This window comes from Phoenix dactylifera, chromosome 3, assembly GCF_051530095.1.
Source record: "Phoenix dactylifera cultivar Ajwa chromosome 3, Ajwa_hap1_PhDact_Kaust_v1.1, whole genome shotgun sequence".
Taxonomy (NCBI): Eukaryota; Viridiplantae; Streptophyta; class Magnoliopsida; order Arecales; family Arecaceae; genus Phoenix; species Phoenix dactylifera.
In genome coordinates this window covers 48128287-48142978 of record NC_143192.1, presented here as the reverse complement: position 1 = coordinate 48142978, position 14692 = coordinate 48128287, and the positions used below count along the sequence as shown (strand labels likewise).

Below are 14692 nucleotides of genomic sequence, written 5' to 3'. Positions count from 1 at the left end.
AAAAAAAAAAAATCTATTTGTCAACCGAGGTTGGATCCTCCTAGGCCCATCTTTTGTACCTCTATCTCATTGATGAATGGAACGAGTGGTGGCTTGGCCACCATTTTAATTTGCTAAGAATCGAAGATTTTAGTTTCAACATTCATTTAGCCCACGCACTTGACCATTGCTCAAAGGTTAGACCCATGTAGACTTCTAGCGACCCATCTTTGCGAGAAAAGCTTGGGAAACACTGTGAGGATCCGTGCGGGCGTGTATTTAGTCCCACATCGGTTATTCGTTGGGTAGATCTTGGATACTTATACAGGATCAATGAACCCAAATAGTAACTTTCGGCTAGCTATTTTGGATGAGGTCTTGGGTTGTTACAAATACATTGAGCACATCTGATCTTAGGTTTAAATTTCAAAAGCTTGCAAGCATGGTCACGAGTGTGGCATTTGGCTAGAGGGCAAAGATTTGAAATTTGGCAAAATCATGACGCATTAGTTTAGAGTTTAGAAAGAGTAAATAAGTTCAAAAGATAATTTTGTCAGGCATGCAAACATGTTTGTCAAATTTATACTGGCCAGTTAATGGACTCAAGAAGTGTCCTTACGAAGCTTTATTAAGTGTTGGTTAACCCAATTCATCCAGAAAGTCTTCCTTGTTTTACTGTTTTCTCTTTTTTGGGAGATCAATGAAAGATTGGACCGAAAGCTGGTGGAGAATGAAGGAGGTATTGAAAAGGTGGGTGGGGGTTGGTGGAGTTTGATTCCATTGGTAGGTAGTCAAGCAGCTCTAACACCACTATTGATACGAGTTGAAAATGTCATCTTAAACTTTGGCGTTGAGCTAACAAAGCGAGCATACAACACTGACTCCACAATTTAGAACCCAAGTGTTTAATTACATGGTTTCCGAAAGCCCAAAGCTAGCCCTAATTTTCCAACCACTTTCGCACGAATAAGAAAGCTAGTCGGTATGTTGTTTCTTATGAGCTAAGGCTGAACCTTTGGATCGGGGAGATGTTGTTTTCTTATGAGCTAAGGGTCCATATGATTAATAAAGATTCTGACGCAGAAGAAGACTAGCTCTGATTTTATTTTTCATGAGCTCATAGTACATTATACAATTTTATTGCTCAGTAATTTTTGTACAATTGCCATTCAATGCGTGTACCACAAAAACACCATAAAAGAGTGATTTAAGGGAGGGCTCCACAAAATCATCAAACCCGCATTAAAGGGAGAGGTGTGTTTATTAAGCTAAATAGACAGTCTCTCTATTGATACGTCGTCTCGTTAACCCGAACTCTCATCCAAGCGTGTCATAATACATGGGTAAACTCTCATGTTTTCACCACCCTGGGCTCAAGTTTTGGAGGAGGAATTCTGAGACAAGCAGTGGCATGGTTAATACTATGTTGGGTTGGGCCCATGTTTGGCTGATGGGATCCAACCTCCTAAACTCTCGATGAATAGAATTGAGGAAAAAAAAAAAAGAGAGAGAGAGAGAAGAAATCATAACCTTACATCATTGTGTTGAAGACATATGCTAATTATGTGTATCAATTAGCTGTATGGTGCAAGATCATACTATAATTAGTATGTATTCTAGGTGATTGCATCCAAATATTGAAAAATGGATACACGGTATGGAAAAGAATTGATGAAGGAATGTGATTGGTGGCCATTTGATGTAAACTATTAGGAGGTGCACCTCTTCATAAGTGACTATTGGTAAGGGGATATAATGGTGAAGAGATGCACCTTTCATAAGTGACTATTGATGGAGGAACATGATGGTGAAAGGATGCTCCTCTTCATACATGATTATTGGTAGTTTATAAACAGCTACTAACTTCTTTCCATCTTATATCCATTATTCATATTACCATTGTCTTCCCTCCTCCTCCTTTATTTCTTTTTGAAAAAAAGTTTGTATTCCTAAATATTATTGTGTGATGACCAATCTAGCGACAGCCACGCAAGGGTTTATTCTCCATCTTCAAAGACTTTAGGGGATTAGAAAGTATGAGGTGCATCGAAAAGACGCTATCAAGCTTTCAATTGGTATTAGTGAAATCAATAAACACGGGCCGTCCTATGGTGGGGAGATGCAATTTTTTTCTAAACGTCAAGTCATTGTGCGTAACACCAATATTTTTCTAGAATATGATTTTGAGGCTCTCAAATGGGAGACAGAGACAGCCTGCTCTTACCCTAGCTTGATCTATATCCTATTTCCATTAAACATGAGCTCTGCAATTGTTCTGAAGGATGATTTGAATATGGATGCTTCCAATGAGAATTCATGCCTGACAAAATACCCATTTACCTGAAATCTCGAAAATTAAGCAGGTGGTGATCGATTCAGGACCATCGGTTTTCAGGGTCCAGCAAGGACAGAGCCTGCTTTCCAAATGCCGAATATAATAACAATAAACCATAAATCTTATTATCTTACACATCCACCATAGCAAAATTCACAAAAGAAACCAAAGTAGCCCCAACAAAGTGGACCATCCGCTATAGAAAAGAAACAGAGAGGGAAAAACCCAACAGCCGATAAGAGGGAAAAACCCAGTAAATCTCTGACTCAAGCACTGCCTCTCCCCTAGCCCATAAGTGCATGGCCCAGGACTAGCAACATTCCAAGCAAGAGAGCACTCCCGCAGTAGAAGCCGCTGCCCGTTGCTCCATTGATCTTGGTGGTCGTAGTGGTTGCTGGGGTCTTGGAGGAAGGCTGATCGCCATTAGAAGGAGTGGACGGTGTCAATGGAGATGGAGTCGATCCCTCGGGTGACGATGGGGTGCTGGGGCTGGTGCTGGAGCCTGAGACGGCGACGGCTAGCTTCATTCCACCGGAGCAGTGGCCAGAGGTGCCACAGATGAAGTAACGGGTCCCGGGCTTGGAGAGAGCGATCTTGGTGTTCTGGTCGCTGAAGCTTTGCATGGAGTTGCTGGTTGAGCAGGCCTTATAGTCGGATTCACTCACCTCGTCCACGCTGTGGAGGAAGCCATACTGGAACACTGTGGCAACAAGTACAAATTAAGTAGCCTGAGAGCTGTTTGGCCAAACAAATATCAACCAATTCTACCATCTTTAAAGCTCAGTCATTTTTCGACCAACAATTTCTAGTACGCAAACACTATTGTTCAGGAACGCTATCCCACACTGTTGGGGCTGTTGACCAACCAATCTAAAGATTTGTCCCTATGTCAAGGGGAAATTAACAAATAGTAATTTTGAAGGAGAGCCACTGAATTCTTCTAAATGTAGGCTCATCTTACTTTACAAATAGAGAGAAGATAGATAGAGAGAGATTTTTAAGATAAAAAAAAAAGAAGCTTAAACCACCTGCCACAGCATGACTCCTAAAGCAGCATTTTAGTGATAAACACAAGAAGAAGAAGGTCTTGTACGTCTGAAGATGAGACTTACAAAGGGTGTCGCCGACCTTGAAGGTCTTGTCTGAAACCCAGGTACTGTAATCTACCCCACTCGTCCAACCCTGCGAGTCCCCCACCGTATACTCGGAGGCATAGGCCGGAACAGCAGCTATGAGAAGAACCAAGAGAGCTGTTACACCAGCCATGATCCTTGCAGCACTCTTGACAACCTTCTAGTTCTTGTCGAACAGCTCACGGCAAATGGCCTGGAGAAATGATTGGAGACTTACACCTTGTAATATAGGCTGTCGTATCCCACCAAGTTAAACAAACCAGTGTTTGTTTTGGGTGGGTTGGCTCGTTATCATGTCATTGGGTCAGTCATATTCCACCACCAGCTCCCTGTCTTTGGTGTACCTACTGACTTGAAAAATTTGCTGCTTCGGGTCCACCTAATAATAATACATAACACTTTGATGCTGTCTCAATTGTTTCTCGATGGAATATTAGTGTGTGGTGGACCAGTGATCCGGCATTGCATGATGAAACGGACCATCCAATGGTGGTGGTGTCCCAGTAGCCAACATCCAAAGTATGGTACGTGTCATTAGGTGCAGTGGTGGAAAAAGGATGGCTGCTGAAATGATTGTCTGAGGACGAGACGAGCCTAATATTTGACTTCTACGTGAGTCCATCTTATCATGAGTCATCATGGTTGGGATTTGTTGAGAGCAGGAAAAGGAGAGAGAGCTTCATGGATTAATTCTAAGTTCAGGGCGCCTGCATGTTGGTAGTAGCGTCTAAGCATCCACCTTAAAATTTTTATCTGACACAAAAGTAATTATAACATCAAGATTTACACGAAAAGGACACACTATTGCTTGCCTTGGAGGGTTCTTGGATCATATTGGGGTGGTTCCCTTCAGGGTAGGTAAGTTTGAGGAGTAGCTAAATGGGAGTTCCTTTTGTGAGCTGTCCGAGTTTAGGTTTCAGAGACACCTAGTTCAAAGGTGATTGATACTCTCTGCCGGACTGCTTCAAAGAATTAAACCCCATCGTTCTTGTGAAGTGACTGAATTGTGGCTAATGAAATCCAGAACTAAAAGAGTTGCTATCTGGGAAGAATTCAAGAAACAAGAAATATATAATTGATAAAGTTGGTAAAGTTGCCATGAGTTGTGTTTGGCTTGCACCTTGTTGATTTCCTTAAGCCTTGAAGGGAATTGGCTTGATTAGTGCTCGTCCATAGGTCAATGCGCACTACTATCAAACACATATGATGTGCATTAGATAAAATTTGATTTTGAAAACCAAAAAAAAAAATGTAATATGAATTGAGCTATAACCAACGATGGTGGGGTTGCTTTTCGGTTTGGAGTTTGGGAGGGTGTTTGTCCAATTATTGAACATGAAGTTCTTCCATGTGGTATTCCCTTTCATTATCTTAACAAAAAGAGACAGAAAGGTTATCTCTTGGAGAGGGGTTCAAAAAAAAAAAAACAAGAAATGGTTCTATGATCTACAAAACTTCGTACCTACGGTTCAACTTTTGGGAGACACTCTTCCTTTTATTTCCCTTCCTGGACATAAGAAAGTAAGAATAAAGCTAATATAGAGGTGGGAATATGCACAGGGTACTTGGTCTCCCTTTTTTCCTTTGAAATTTATGTTACAGAGAAAAAAAAATGATAATAGATGCCGCAGCCACCAGATCGAAGGCTTTTATGTGCTAAAGTAATTTATATAGTTTTTGCAATGGCTATTCTTAGATCATGCTTATACCATTACTAGATATGTAAGACACAAGATAAAATATTTCGAACTCAGCCTGAAGGTCCAACTCGAGTATTCTCTCTTTGACAAAACAAAGGCAATGTAAGTCTCCCTAGAACTAAAAACTAAAGATCAAAGTGTCCCATGTTCTTTGCTTGCATCGCCCTTTAGGTTACCTAGCAAATGATGCTTCTTTGCAGATATGGACAATTTGATCGATGGATTATGCAACCTGCCCCATCAATTGTCATAGTATTTATTTTCCATTAGTTTGGAACAATTTGAAATCAACCATTTGGCAGGTTTCAATCTGTGCCAGTTCGTTGTTTCATTTACAGGTAATCATTACAAGCAATCATGTTAACTTGTGCATGGCTAACATTATCTTATTGCCTCCATCAACCACCATGGGTTAGTTAGCAGTGCGCAGCCAACTCTGCATGCATAAAGTATTCCAATGGAGTAGTAGAACCATTACAAAGTGATTGTTAGGCATTAAAAGAAAGAAAATGGTAGGGTTTGTTGGACCAAACTGGGACAAGAAGACCAATGCTCTTCATTACAGTAAAGAGGTGCATCTCATCCATTCTTTATTACTTTTGATTCCATTGCCCTGTTTTGTTGGTCATGCTAACCTATTTCAAAGGAATCTATCTACCAACTTGGATATAAAAATAACTCATGTCTTGTATTGTCACTCCACTGGCTTATATTTAAAACTATTATTGAGATGTATGGTCAAACTAGCTCCATATATATAAAAAAAAAATTCAATCTCATTTGGATTTGGTTGAAAAAGAAGCATACAATTTTCAACTCTCACTGGATTTGATTAGGTGATGTGCTCCTTTGAAGAAGCTGTTTACCACAAACTGTAGATCTACTAATATATAGCAGCCAAAAATTGGTAAATGCGTTCATGAAACTAAGCAGGTAGACTGTAACCGAGCCACCACGATCACGTCTCCTTCCACCCAAACCTTGGTGAACTCTAGTTTCCTGAGATCAAAGTATTACTCAATTTGGCAATATAGTTTTTGCAAATGCAGAACTGACATTTAATACTCCTACAGATTAATCAAAAGTCCATTATTATGTTTCCTCTGATGACAGAACCATTCATGGTTAGATAATCAAATATAAGCATAAGATTCATATATATGCTCTCATTATTATGGACGTACTATAATGAGATGAATGAGCATACCATTTAAAAAATTGACTTCAGAAGGTACAAGTCAAATATATTCGAAAGGTGAAAATTTTTATTCATATTAAAGAGGCAGAAAACATGAACCTTGTAATAAGAGAAGGAAGACAATGATATTTAATTTTCACAAAACAAAAAAAGGGGTGAAGGTAAATATATGTCAAAAAAGCGACCTAGGAATGTTCATCAGAACAAATGTTATCAAATATCCATGGCCATTCTTTTGGCTGCTAGTGATGATAATCTAGCCTCTGCCGTCAAGAACTTGACAAACATTAAGAAAACTTGATAAGAATGTGCTGCTGACATGAACTATGGGGATATTAATGTCATCTTGTTCTTCTTCTGTCTCTTCTACGGCATTCAAAGCAGTCTGAACATGTGTAGTAAGTTTTGATCTTGCTCTCCTTGTTTATTTGGAGCTTGCTAGGTGGAACATTAAGGTCCTCCACGAGTATTTGGCGCAGTTTCTGGTTCTCCTCCATCAACTCCTCGATGACTTGTTGATGTTTCAGTAACTGATTGCAAAAGAAAGCTTGATATATCGAGCTTGCACTAATAAGTCCACATGGAAAGATGAAAATGACTCTTAAATGAATCATAGTAGCCATCGTCAGTTTTATTAGCATAAGCTCCTTTATACAAAACTAAAAGAAATTAAAACTTCTTTCACAACAAAGGGCAGAACTTAAATAACTTTATCTCCTACGGAATTTTAATCTCGAGTGAGACAATGGATTGGTTATCTCACAGTATAAACCACTAAACCAGACTTGCAAGGTTAAAAAAAGGGCCGTGCAAAGTCAAATGTCTTGAGCAAACAAAGGATTTCTTCTGCTGCAGACTTTGAGGTGGCAAGTAGCCAGATGTATTTGAAACTGGGACTTAGAATATCTTATCCAGTTTAATTACCAGTAGCTGTCTACTAATAACTATAAGGAAAACCACAATTATAGAAAACTTACAATTTGTAGCACGTTATTCTCCGATCGTAGATTCCCAGCCTATGAAAGAACATTGGTCAGATTATGTTGCAGCCATGACAAAGGTTAATTACATTTATCTCCAGAATTACCAGTGACAATGTATCCAAAAAATGCCAATTGCAAGAAACAGAGGACAAATTATGAGGTCCTTAAGCAGCATGGGTACTTTACAAGTTCAGACAGATCAACTAAATTATTGTACATCAGCTAAAAGTTATCTCAAAAGCAAAGAAAAATAAGTGTCTACTCAGTTTAATGTAGTCAAAATTTAGTGGAAACCTATTTCATTAATTTTGGTCAGCAATATATTTTTTCTTTTTTCTTTTTTGTGTTCTGTAATGACTGTTTAAACAATAAAAGAGCTTTCGTCTTTTTCTTAGAAACTGCCTTTTCCTTTTAAACAATAAATAGCCTGATATTGCCTTATATAATTTGTCAAGGATGGTAGCAGATAATATAACCACCAGAGGGTGACCCTCAACAATGAAAACAAGGTAAATAGAGATAAGCAAAACAAAAGAGGGGGTGCCTATCAAGAAGTTGTGCGCTGGGTCTGATTACCTTTTGAAATTTAGAATGTCATGATAGAAAGCATGCTGGGTTTTTATTTGCTCCATGATATGACATCAGCAAAGAAAAGGTACTACAGCTACATGCATGAATACTTCCATTTACCATAACCAACAGACTTTGTGGTCATTTTTTCCCATAGTTGGGGAGCAAATTTGGACATAAGTAACTAACTTAAGAAAAGTAAATGAGAAGGAAATTTTTGATGATCATTGCATTCTAGTAAGAGAAAACATTATACTCAAATCACAATTAGTAACATATAAACTCAGAAAACAAACAAAGGTTTTCTGGTTGTAGATATGGTTATGGTACCCACATTGATGTGAGACATATATTCACCAAACTAAGAGTTTCGTATTTAACTTTCTCTACAAGTGTAAAGCCTTCATCCTTTTCTAAATATGTACATAATTTCATGTTCAATACCAAGTTATCATCGATCAATTAATGTCAGGTTAGATGAACTTGCAATGCAATCTCTTTAGACATTGAAAACATTGTTTTTGGCCAAGGACAACTTGAGCAAATATTATCAGCTAAATCCCGGATGAAGGAAACAAATAAACTGTCCCCAATATTTTCTGGTGGCTTAAGGAACACAGCAAGCCAAAGCATAATCTTAAAATAAGCACACTTTTTGTAAGGGTTTCAGCTAGTTTGCTGGCAAATTCTCTTGGTCGCCATATGAGAGACCTGGGAGCAATATTACCTTGGTAGGGGTTGGGGAAATCTAGATGTACTAACAACTAAGGGTTGCCCCAAGTTTGCAGCTCAAAATTGCCCATGGGCCTCATCTACCAGAATGATAATATTTCCTACGTCCTGTTATATATGCCCTTAATTTATCAAACCTCTCAGCATAAGATCCAAAGGATATAAAACTGAATAACTTGAGTTAAAACGATTGGTGTAATAGAAAATTGAGAGTGTAAGCTGAAAACAATGCCATCTTATACATACCAATTCATTTAGCTCCATCTTCTCATCATTTCTGAAAAGTGGATTCTGCAAGAAATTGTTGATAACCTTTTCAGTGCGACTTCCAATTGATTTTTCTGACAGGGTCCCTTTTGATTCATAAGAATTATATGTAGGTTCCTGATGGGGAGATTCATCAAATCTTGCAGGTTGAAAGGTGTTTCCCGTAGTTTTAGATTCCAGATCCAAAACACCGCCGCTTGAGGATTGCACTTTTTTATTGAAAGCCCCGCTTAGCATAGTATTGCTGCTTTGAGCAGATCCTGGGATGACACTTGAGGCAGAAGGTAAACCAGGAACAGAACCCGCATTCATCATGATCTTAGACATCAGTTGCTGGACGCATGAAAGGATTGTTAATAGAAACATATAGAGAACCACTTAGAAATGCATCACATTCACAGGAAACTTGTAGACACCTCAAGAGAAGATTGGATCAGATGAACCATTCCAGGTTTCAATGCAAGTCCTGTCATGAACACATCAAGAGTTACTACTGTAAAGGTGTAGAATTTCTTAGGCATCTGGTGCATCAGTTCAAACAAGTATTAGCAAGCAAGCAAACAATAAAACACAGCTGCATCTGAGCCACTATCAAATGTCCACGGGAATTCAGGTCATATGAGTAGATTAATATATGTCAGGTTAACAACAGGGTTGCTACCTTGGTCATTTGACTACTGACATCTTATTAGCTGAAGATCCTTTTGGGCTGGCATTACAGACCTTACTGTAGGATCCCAAATATCACTAGTCATAAAAATCATAAATTTAGCCAGCCCACGGAGTTGAGATAAGGCTTGTTGGTTATGGTGATCATGATTTTGAAAATTACCCCATACCAATGTTTGACAACTTCGTCTCATTTTTAGTTTCAGCCAAGCTTAATGAGTTTCTTTTTCTTTTTTTTTGACAATTTCAGCAGCTTGGTGATCATGACTCCAATTTTGGCAGGTCCATTTTAAACATAGAAAATAAAGATATCAACTAAAATCAGAAAAAAGAATCAAAAGTAATAGAAAAATAAACTAAATCAACAGAATAGATTAGAAATGACTTTAAAACATATTATCTTGTTTTGGATTTTGGATATACTAAATCACTAATTCACAGGTTTTGCATTAAGAAAAATATATTTTTTAAAATATAGTAACGTTTAAGAAACCTCCTCTTTCTCTAAATCAAATTCCTTTTCTCTATGTTAATGTCCCATGTAGAGCAGAACTGGGCAATATAATATTTTTCTGAATCCAAAAAACAACAGCCCTTGCTAAAACACAGATTTATTAAAGGTCGTGTCCGGTTATTGTTTGTCACTCCTGATAATGATTCAAGTAGTTTATACTTCATAGTTTTTTATTCTTTTCTAACTCTATTTCTAATTTATAAACTCATATCTTCCATAAATATAGTTTGTGTGGCTCCATGCTAGCAGCCCACACTACCTGTAGATTTCGCTCTACAAAACAGAGGCATTTTGTCATAAGAACATAAAGTGTTCATCTCAAAAGAGTCAAAATCAATTAGCAATAGAGTTAGACTAGTATTTTCAATTGGTTCACATCAAATGTGCAGGATCCAGCATTCCTGCAATAGTTTCATTATTGTTCATCATCTGATCTGTTTTTGGCAATTTGAGAAGTCTTTAGTTGATCTCTTACGACCTTAAAACTGCAGAAATAGCAAAATATGCAAAACAGAAAATCCTAAGCTTATTCCAAATCCATTTTGTACCCATAGAAAATCAACAAAAACATTTAATGATTCACAAACCTAGAAGTACTTTCTTTCTCGAATTAAAGTCCAAACCATGCGGCAAATGATATATTCTTTGAGCCACTTGTAAAGTAGGAGATGTCAAACTTTCCTTACCTAGAAAGCATGCTTGGTACTATGCAACTAAGTTGTAACTCACCAAATACACAATAAATATACACAAATATATGCACAAAAAAAACCTTTTTTTTTGAAAAAAAGATTACTAATAGTGTGTATCTTAGTGAAGGATGTTGCCCAAGATGACAACCCAAGGGGAGTGTGAATTGGGTTTTTTCAAAACTTTTTACAAACTTTAAATAATGATTAAATAAAACTAATTTAAACTTTAAGTATGCACAATAAAATGAATGATAAATAAATACAAAAGATAAAAACGAGCACAAACAAATCAAATTATAAGATTTTATAGTAGTTCAGTACCAACTCTACGCCTATATCTACTCTCCAAAGCTTTCTTCTTGAAAATTTTACCGTAATCTATAAACCGGATTATAGCTCAATTATTTTTGGACTCACAACCAAACTCAGTTGATTTTTTCTGGCAATCAACTAAAACCAAACCCAAGTTCCAACACCTAGTCGATTTTCTAGAACAATCAACCGCAACCTAGCTGTTTCACGGATACAACTAAACCTTACACGCCAACTAAATTTTTACGGTGTCAGTACACCACAAACCCCACACGAGATTAGAGGTACAACAGAGAGATAGAAAATACATACAATATAACCTCTACAAAGGTTGGATTAATGTCGTTGAAGCTCAAGTTTGATTGCTCTGAAAGTTGGAATCTTGGTGAATGGAAGTCAGCACTTTTCCTTTTTCTTTCTTGCTTGCTTTAGATCTTGTGGAAAAACTTAGTGATGGAAAGTTGAAGCTCTCTTCTCTATAGATATTTGGCAGCTCACTTTGAAGTGGAAGAGGTTTAGGATAGTCACTTCTTAGATTGATCCTCAAGTTGAAGCTCAAAAGTGGTGATAGACTTATATTCCTTTTCTTTTACCTCCTTCACTCATTTTCCTTGATCACCTCTCTTCTTCTTGTCTTCTTTGGGTGTTCCCATACATTTATATCTTCGAAAACTAGTTGGAAGATGTTTCTAGCTGTTAGAGAGGCTAAAATAACCGTTGAAAGTGAATATAGTCATTTTGGTTTTGCAAAAAAACTAGTCGTTACTGTTGTCAAGTGCAGACGAGTTGGCTCGAATTCTTCAGGGATCAACTCGTGATCTTCAGGGGTTGACTCATGAAAGAGTTATTTTTGACTGCTTTTTGTTTTCTTTCTATGGTCATTCAAGGATCGACTCGTTTATGCTGGGGTCGATTCGTGATCTTCAACGGTCAACTCATCAACTACAGAAACTCCTAAAACTCTTTCAAAAAAATATCCATGCTTCTCTAACCTCTCAAACTCATTGATCTCCCCATACAACAAATTAACCACTCCGAAAACACAAAATCATTAGTATCATATTCAAATATTTTATCCTCATCAAAATCAATCCATTGGGTCAACAAAGAAAAAAATATTTTCACGTGTAGAACAACTATGTGGGAACAGGAAAAAAGGGGATTACAAGAAATTTTCTACCATGCACTTATGGACTACCAAAAGTCCTAATATAACACATACCTACTCCAAAGCCGTGGCCAACACCAACCCCACATCCAATACCTGCTTCAATGTTCTTCATCCCCAACTTCTTTAGCTGATCAACAAGTAGCAAACAGTGAGAAATTATATAATTTCAGCTACAAAGATATAATAAAAATATGAACTGGATGAATGCCCTTACAGAGCCATTAACATGTCTCCCGACTCCAGAAAAAGCATCTGTTGCACCGCTTGTCGCACTCATGACTTGCTGCAGTACTGGTATTGCACCTGATCAAAACAGGTTAAATGTTCATTTGCAGGAAAACTACCACATCAGTACCAAATGATAAAGCAAAATATCAAAGTATAAACACAATGATATGTTTGTGGAGGTAAAATGGGACTGCTCACCACATAAAATATCTAAATCCCACCTGCTTTTTTGGAACATAGAGAATCGATAAATGATTAGAACTTACTATACAGAACAAGAGGTTAATTGAAATATTGAAAGTGCAAGAATTTCTGAGTGAATAAAAAACAGAGAAGAAATTACTTCAAGTGACTGAAATTAAAAAATACAAATAAATTGGAGACTTATATAATTTAATAAAAAAATGTATAGTTAATTATCAAGCACGAACCAACCAAATGGTTTCCTGTAAAAATGAAATGACCATGGTGCAAAGTCAACATCAAAAAGGTTCTATGGAGGCTTGAGCAGACCTCCATGACAGACTTTTGATCTGATGTCAACCCGCTATGAATTGGTGTCTAATTTTAAGAGATGCGACAGGAGGTACCATATTAAAAACTAAAGCCATGTGGCTGGTAGTGAAATCTAACTTACTGATAGTAAATTTACACTTTAGAAAGCAAGCAGATAACCTCCAAGATTTTTCCTGACCTTGGAAATAAACTAGAAGATGAGGAAGAATGTCAATGTTGATATCAGACTTTGAAAACGTTTCTGAGACACAAATTATAAGCCAAAGAGGCAGATGTAGATGACAAGAATAAGATATATTCACAATGTCCTACAGAAACGCAATCTACACAAAGAATACCAAATGAGAAGTTATCACGAAATTGCAGAAACTTCTCAGCAATTAAAAATTTCTGTAGCAATTACACGAAGCAAGTGGAGAATGTCCAAGTAAAATAAGCATTGGAACAACTGTTGATGCAATATAATGCATGATAGAAATTAAACACTCCATGCCTTCCGTGGTGCAAGCTATAGTCAATATATGCAGAATCAATGACAATGGCTCTCAATATTTCAGAAGATATGACGAAATTAACAGAAAATTCAGAAAGAAAATATTGCTAGCTATGTTAATACATTTGTAATAGTGGAATGTATAGAAGATACAGAGCATTTAAACTGAAACATGCCTAATATCTTCTACTAGATCTTCAGTGCTTCCTCTGGTAATGGAATGAGCACATAATTTTGACACCACTGTTAGTTATATCCCATCTTATCAAGCTGGTACCTTCCATGATTCAGAGGCAGAAAAACATGCTTTTATAGTTCAATAAAATTACAATATTTGTAGAAGCCATCAACAGCAAATAAAGAAAACACCTTATTTTGCCTTTTAAAGCAATGCAAGACCTTTAAAATTTAGTCAAAAATTTGTATAGTTTACATAGTAGTCACCATCATTTTGAACACAAAATCCAACAAATAAACCACTTCTGCTTGCGTAGTACTACATGAGGTTAATGTGAAGCTGGTTAGTGATAATTACGCTGCGTTCATGAAATGAAAAACAGTTGAGCATAAGCTAATGGCCTAAATATACCAAACAATGGACTTAACAAACGGGATTGCCTGCACATTAGAAATCTTGGCTTACATAAATCAACTTCACGAAAAACCATAATTTTACATCCATAATACACGTTCATGAATCGACATGCATTCTTAAACATCACAAAATGTCAAGTAAGTCAAGCTTCGTTGCATGCACATAACACGTTCGCGAAATCTCCTCACAGAGAAAAGACCAGGGCAATCACCAATTCAAGCAATACACTGGCATTTCCCGGTACGGTTGGGTGAGTCTTCGTCGCTCTTTCCTTTGGACAGAATTCCCGAGTCCATCACCTAATGGAAGTGTCTGAGGTGTTTGTTGGGGTTCAAGGGGGTGGGGAGAGTACTTTACCTAGATATATGGGCCGGCCAACGCCGATACCAATCCCACATCCCACGCCGAATCCCGTAAAGACCTGGAAAACCTTGAGGCTGAAGGGATTCTCCATCCGGAAAGCCGAGCTTCTCCGGGGACCTATGGCGCTGTCCATTGGATTGAAAAATGAAAAGCTCGTTCGGCCCTCGCGCTGATGGCGCCGGCCGGAATAAAGGAATGAGCCAAGCCGTACCCAGGCGTTTTTAATATTTGGGGGACAAACG

The 14692-nt window shown here is 37.6% G+C and overlaps 2 protein-coding genes across 8 annotated transcripts; both read right to left on the bottom strand.

The window, feature by feature from the left end:
• Positions 1-2414: 2414 nt before the first annotated feature.
• On the bottom strand, positions 2415-3665 carry LOC103713606 (mavicyanin-like). Its single transcript, XM_008800602.5, has 2 exons — positions 3427-3665; positions 2415-3014 (listed from the first exon to the last, which is right to left on the bottom strand). Exons 1-2 carry the CDS (start codon positions 3578-3580, stop codon positions 2599-2601), a joined length of 570 nt encoding a protein of 189 aa, XP_008798824.4. The 5' UTR covers positions 3581-3665; the 3' UTR covers positions 2415-2598.
• Positions 3666-6392: 2727 nt separating this feature from the next.
• Positions 6393-14665, bottom strand: LOC103713605 (dynamin). 7 transcript variants are annotated; one of them, XM_026807158.4, is made up of 8 exons: positions 14445-14637; positions 12682-12704; positions 12470-12558; positions 12307-12382; positions 9314-9363; positions 8877-9230; positions 7323-7361; positions 6393-6875 (listed from the first exon to the last, which is right to left on the bottom strand). In XM_026807158.4, exons 1-8 carry the CDS (start codon positions 14483-14485, stop codon positions 6687-6689), a joined length of 861 nt encoding a protein of 286 aa, XP_026662959.2. In that variant the 5' UTR covers positions 14486-14637; the 3' UTR covers positions 6393-6686. The 7 variants fall into 7 exon arrangements, with proteins under 7 accessions (XP_026662959.2, XP_026662958.2, XP_008798823.2 ...); XM_026807157.4 differs by lacking the exon at positions 12682-12704 and having other exon boundaries at positions 6393-6912; positions 14445-14665; XM_008800601.5 differs by lacking the exon at positions 12682-12704 and having other exon boundaries at positions 6393-6892; positions 14445-14665.
• Positions 14666-14692: the final 27 nt, after the last annotated feature.

What these genes read in the sequence shown, in the direction of transcription:
- LOC103713606 (XM_008800602.5), bottom strand. Translation starts at nt 3,580, where the DNA reads ATGGCTGGTGTAACAGCTCTCTTGGTTCTTCTCATAGCTGCTGTTCCG. An exon ending in CAAGGTCGGCGACACCCTTT is followed by an intron (nt 3,015 to 3,426) that starts GTAAGTCTCATC and finishes TTGTTGCCACAG; the next exon opens with TGTTCCAGTATGGCTTCCTC.
- LOC103713605 (XM_008800598.5), bottom strand. Translation starts at nt 14,583, where the DNA reads ATGGACAGCGCCATAGGTCCCCGGAGAAGCTCGGCTTTCCGGATGGAG. An exon ending in TGGCCGGCCCATATATCTAG is followed by an intron (nt 12,559 to 14,444) that starts GTAAAGTACTCT and finishes TGTTTTGATCAG; the next exon opens with GTGCAATACCAGTACTGCAG. An exon ending in AGAATAACGTGCTACAAATT is followed by an intron (nt 6,876 to 7,322) that starts GTAAGTTTTCTA and finishes TTTTGCAATCAG; the next exon opens with TTACTGAAACATCAACAAGT.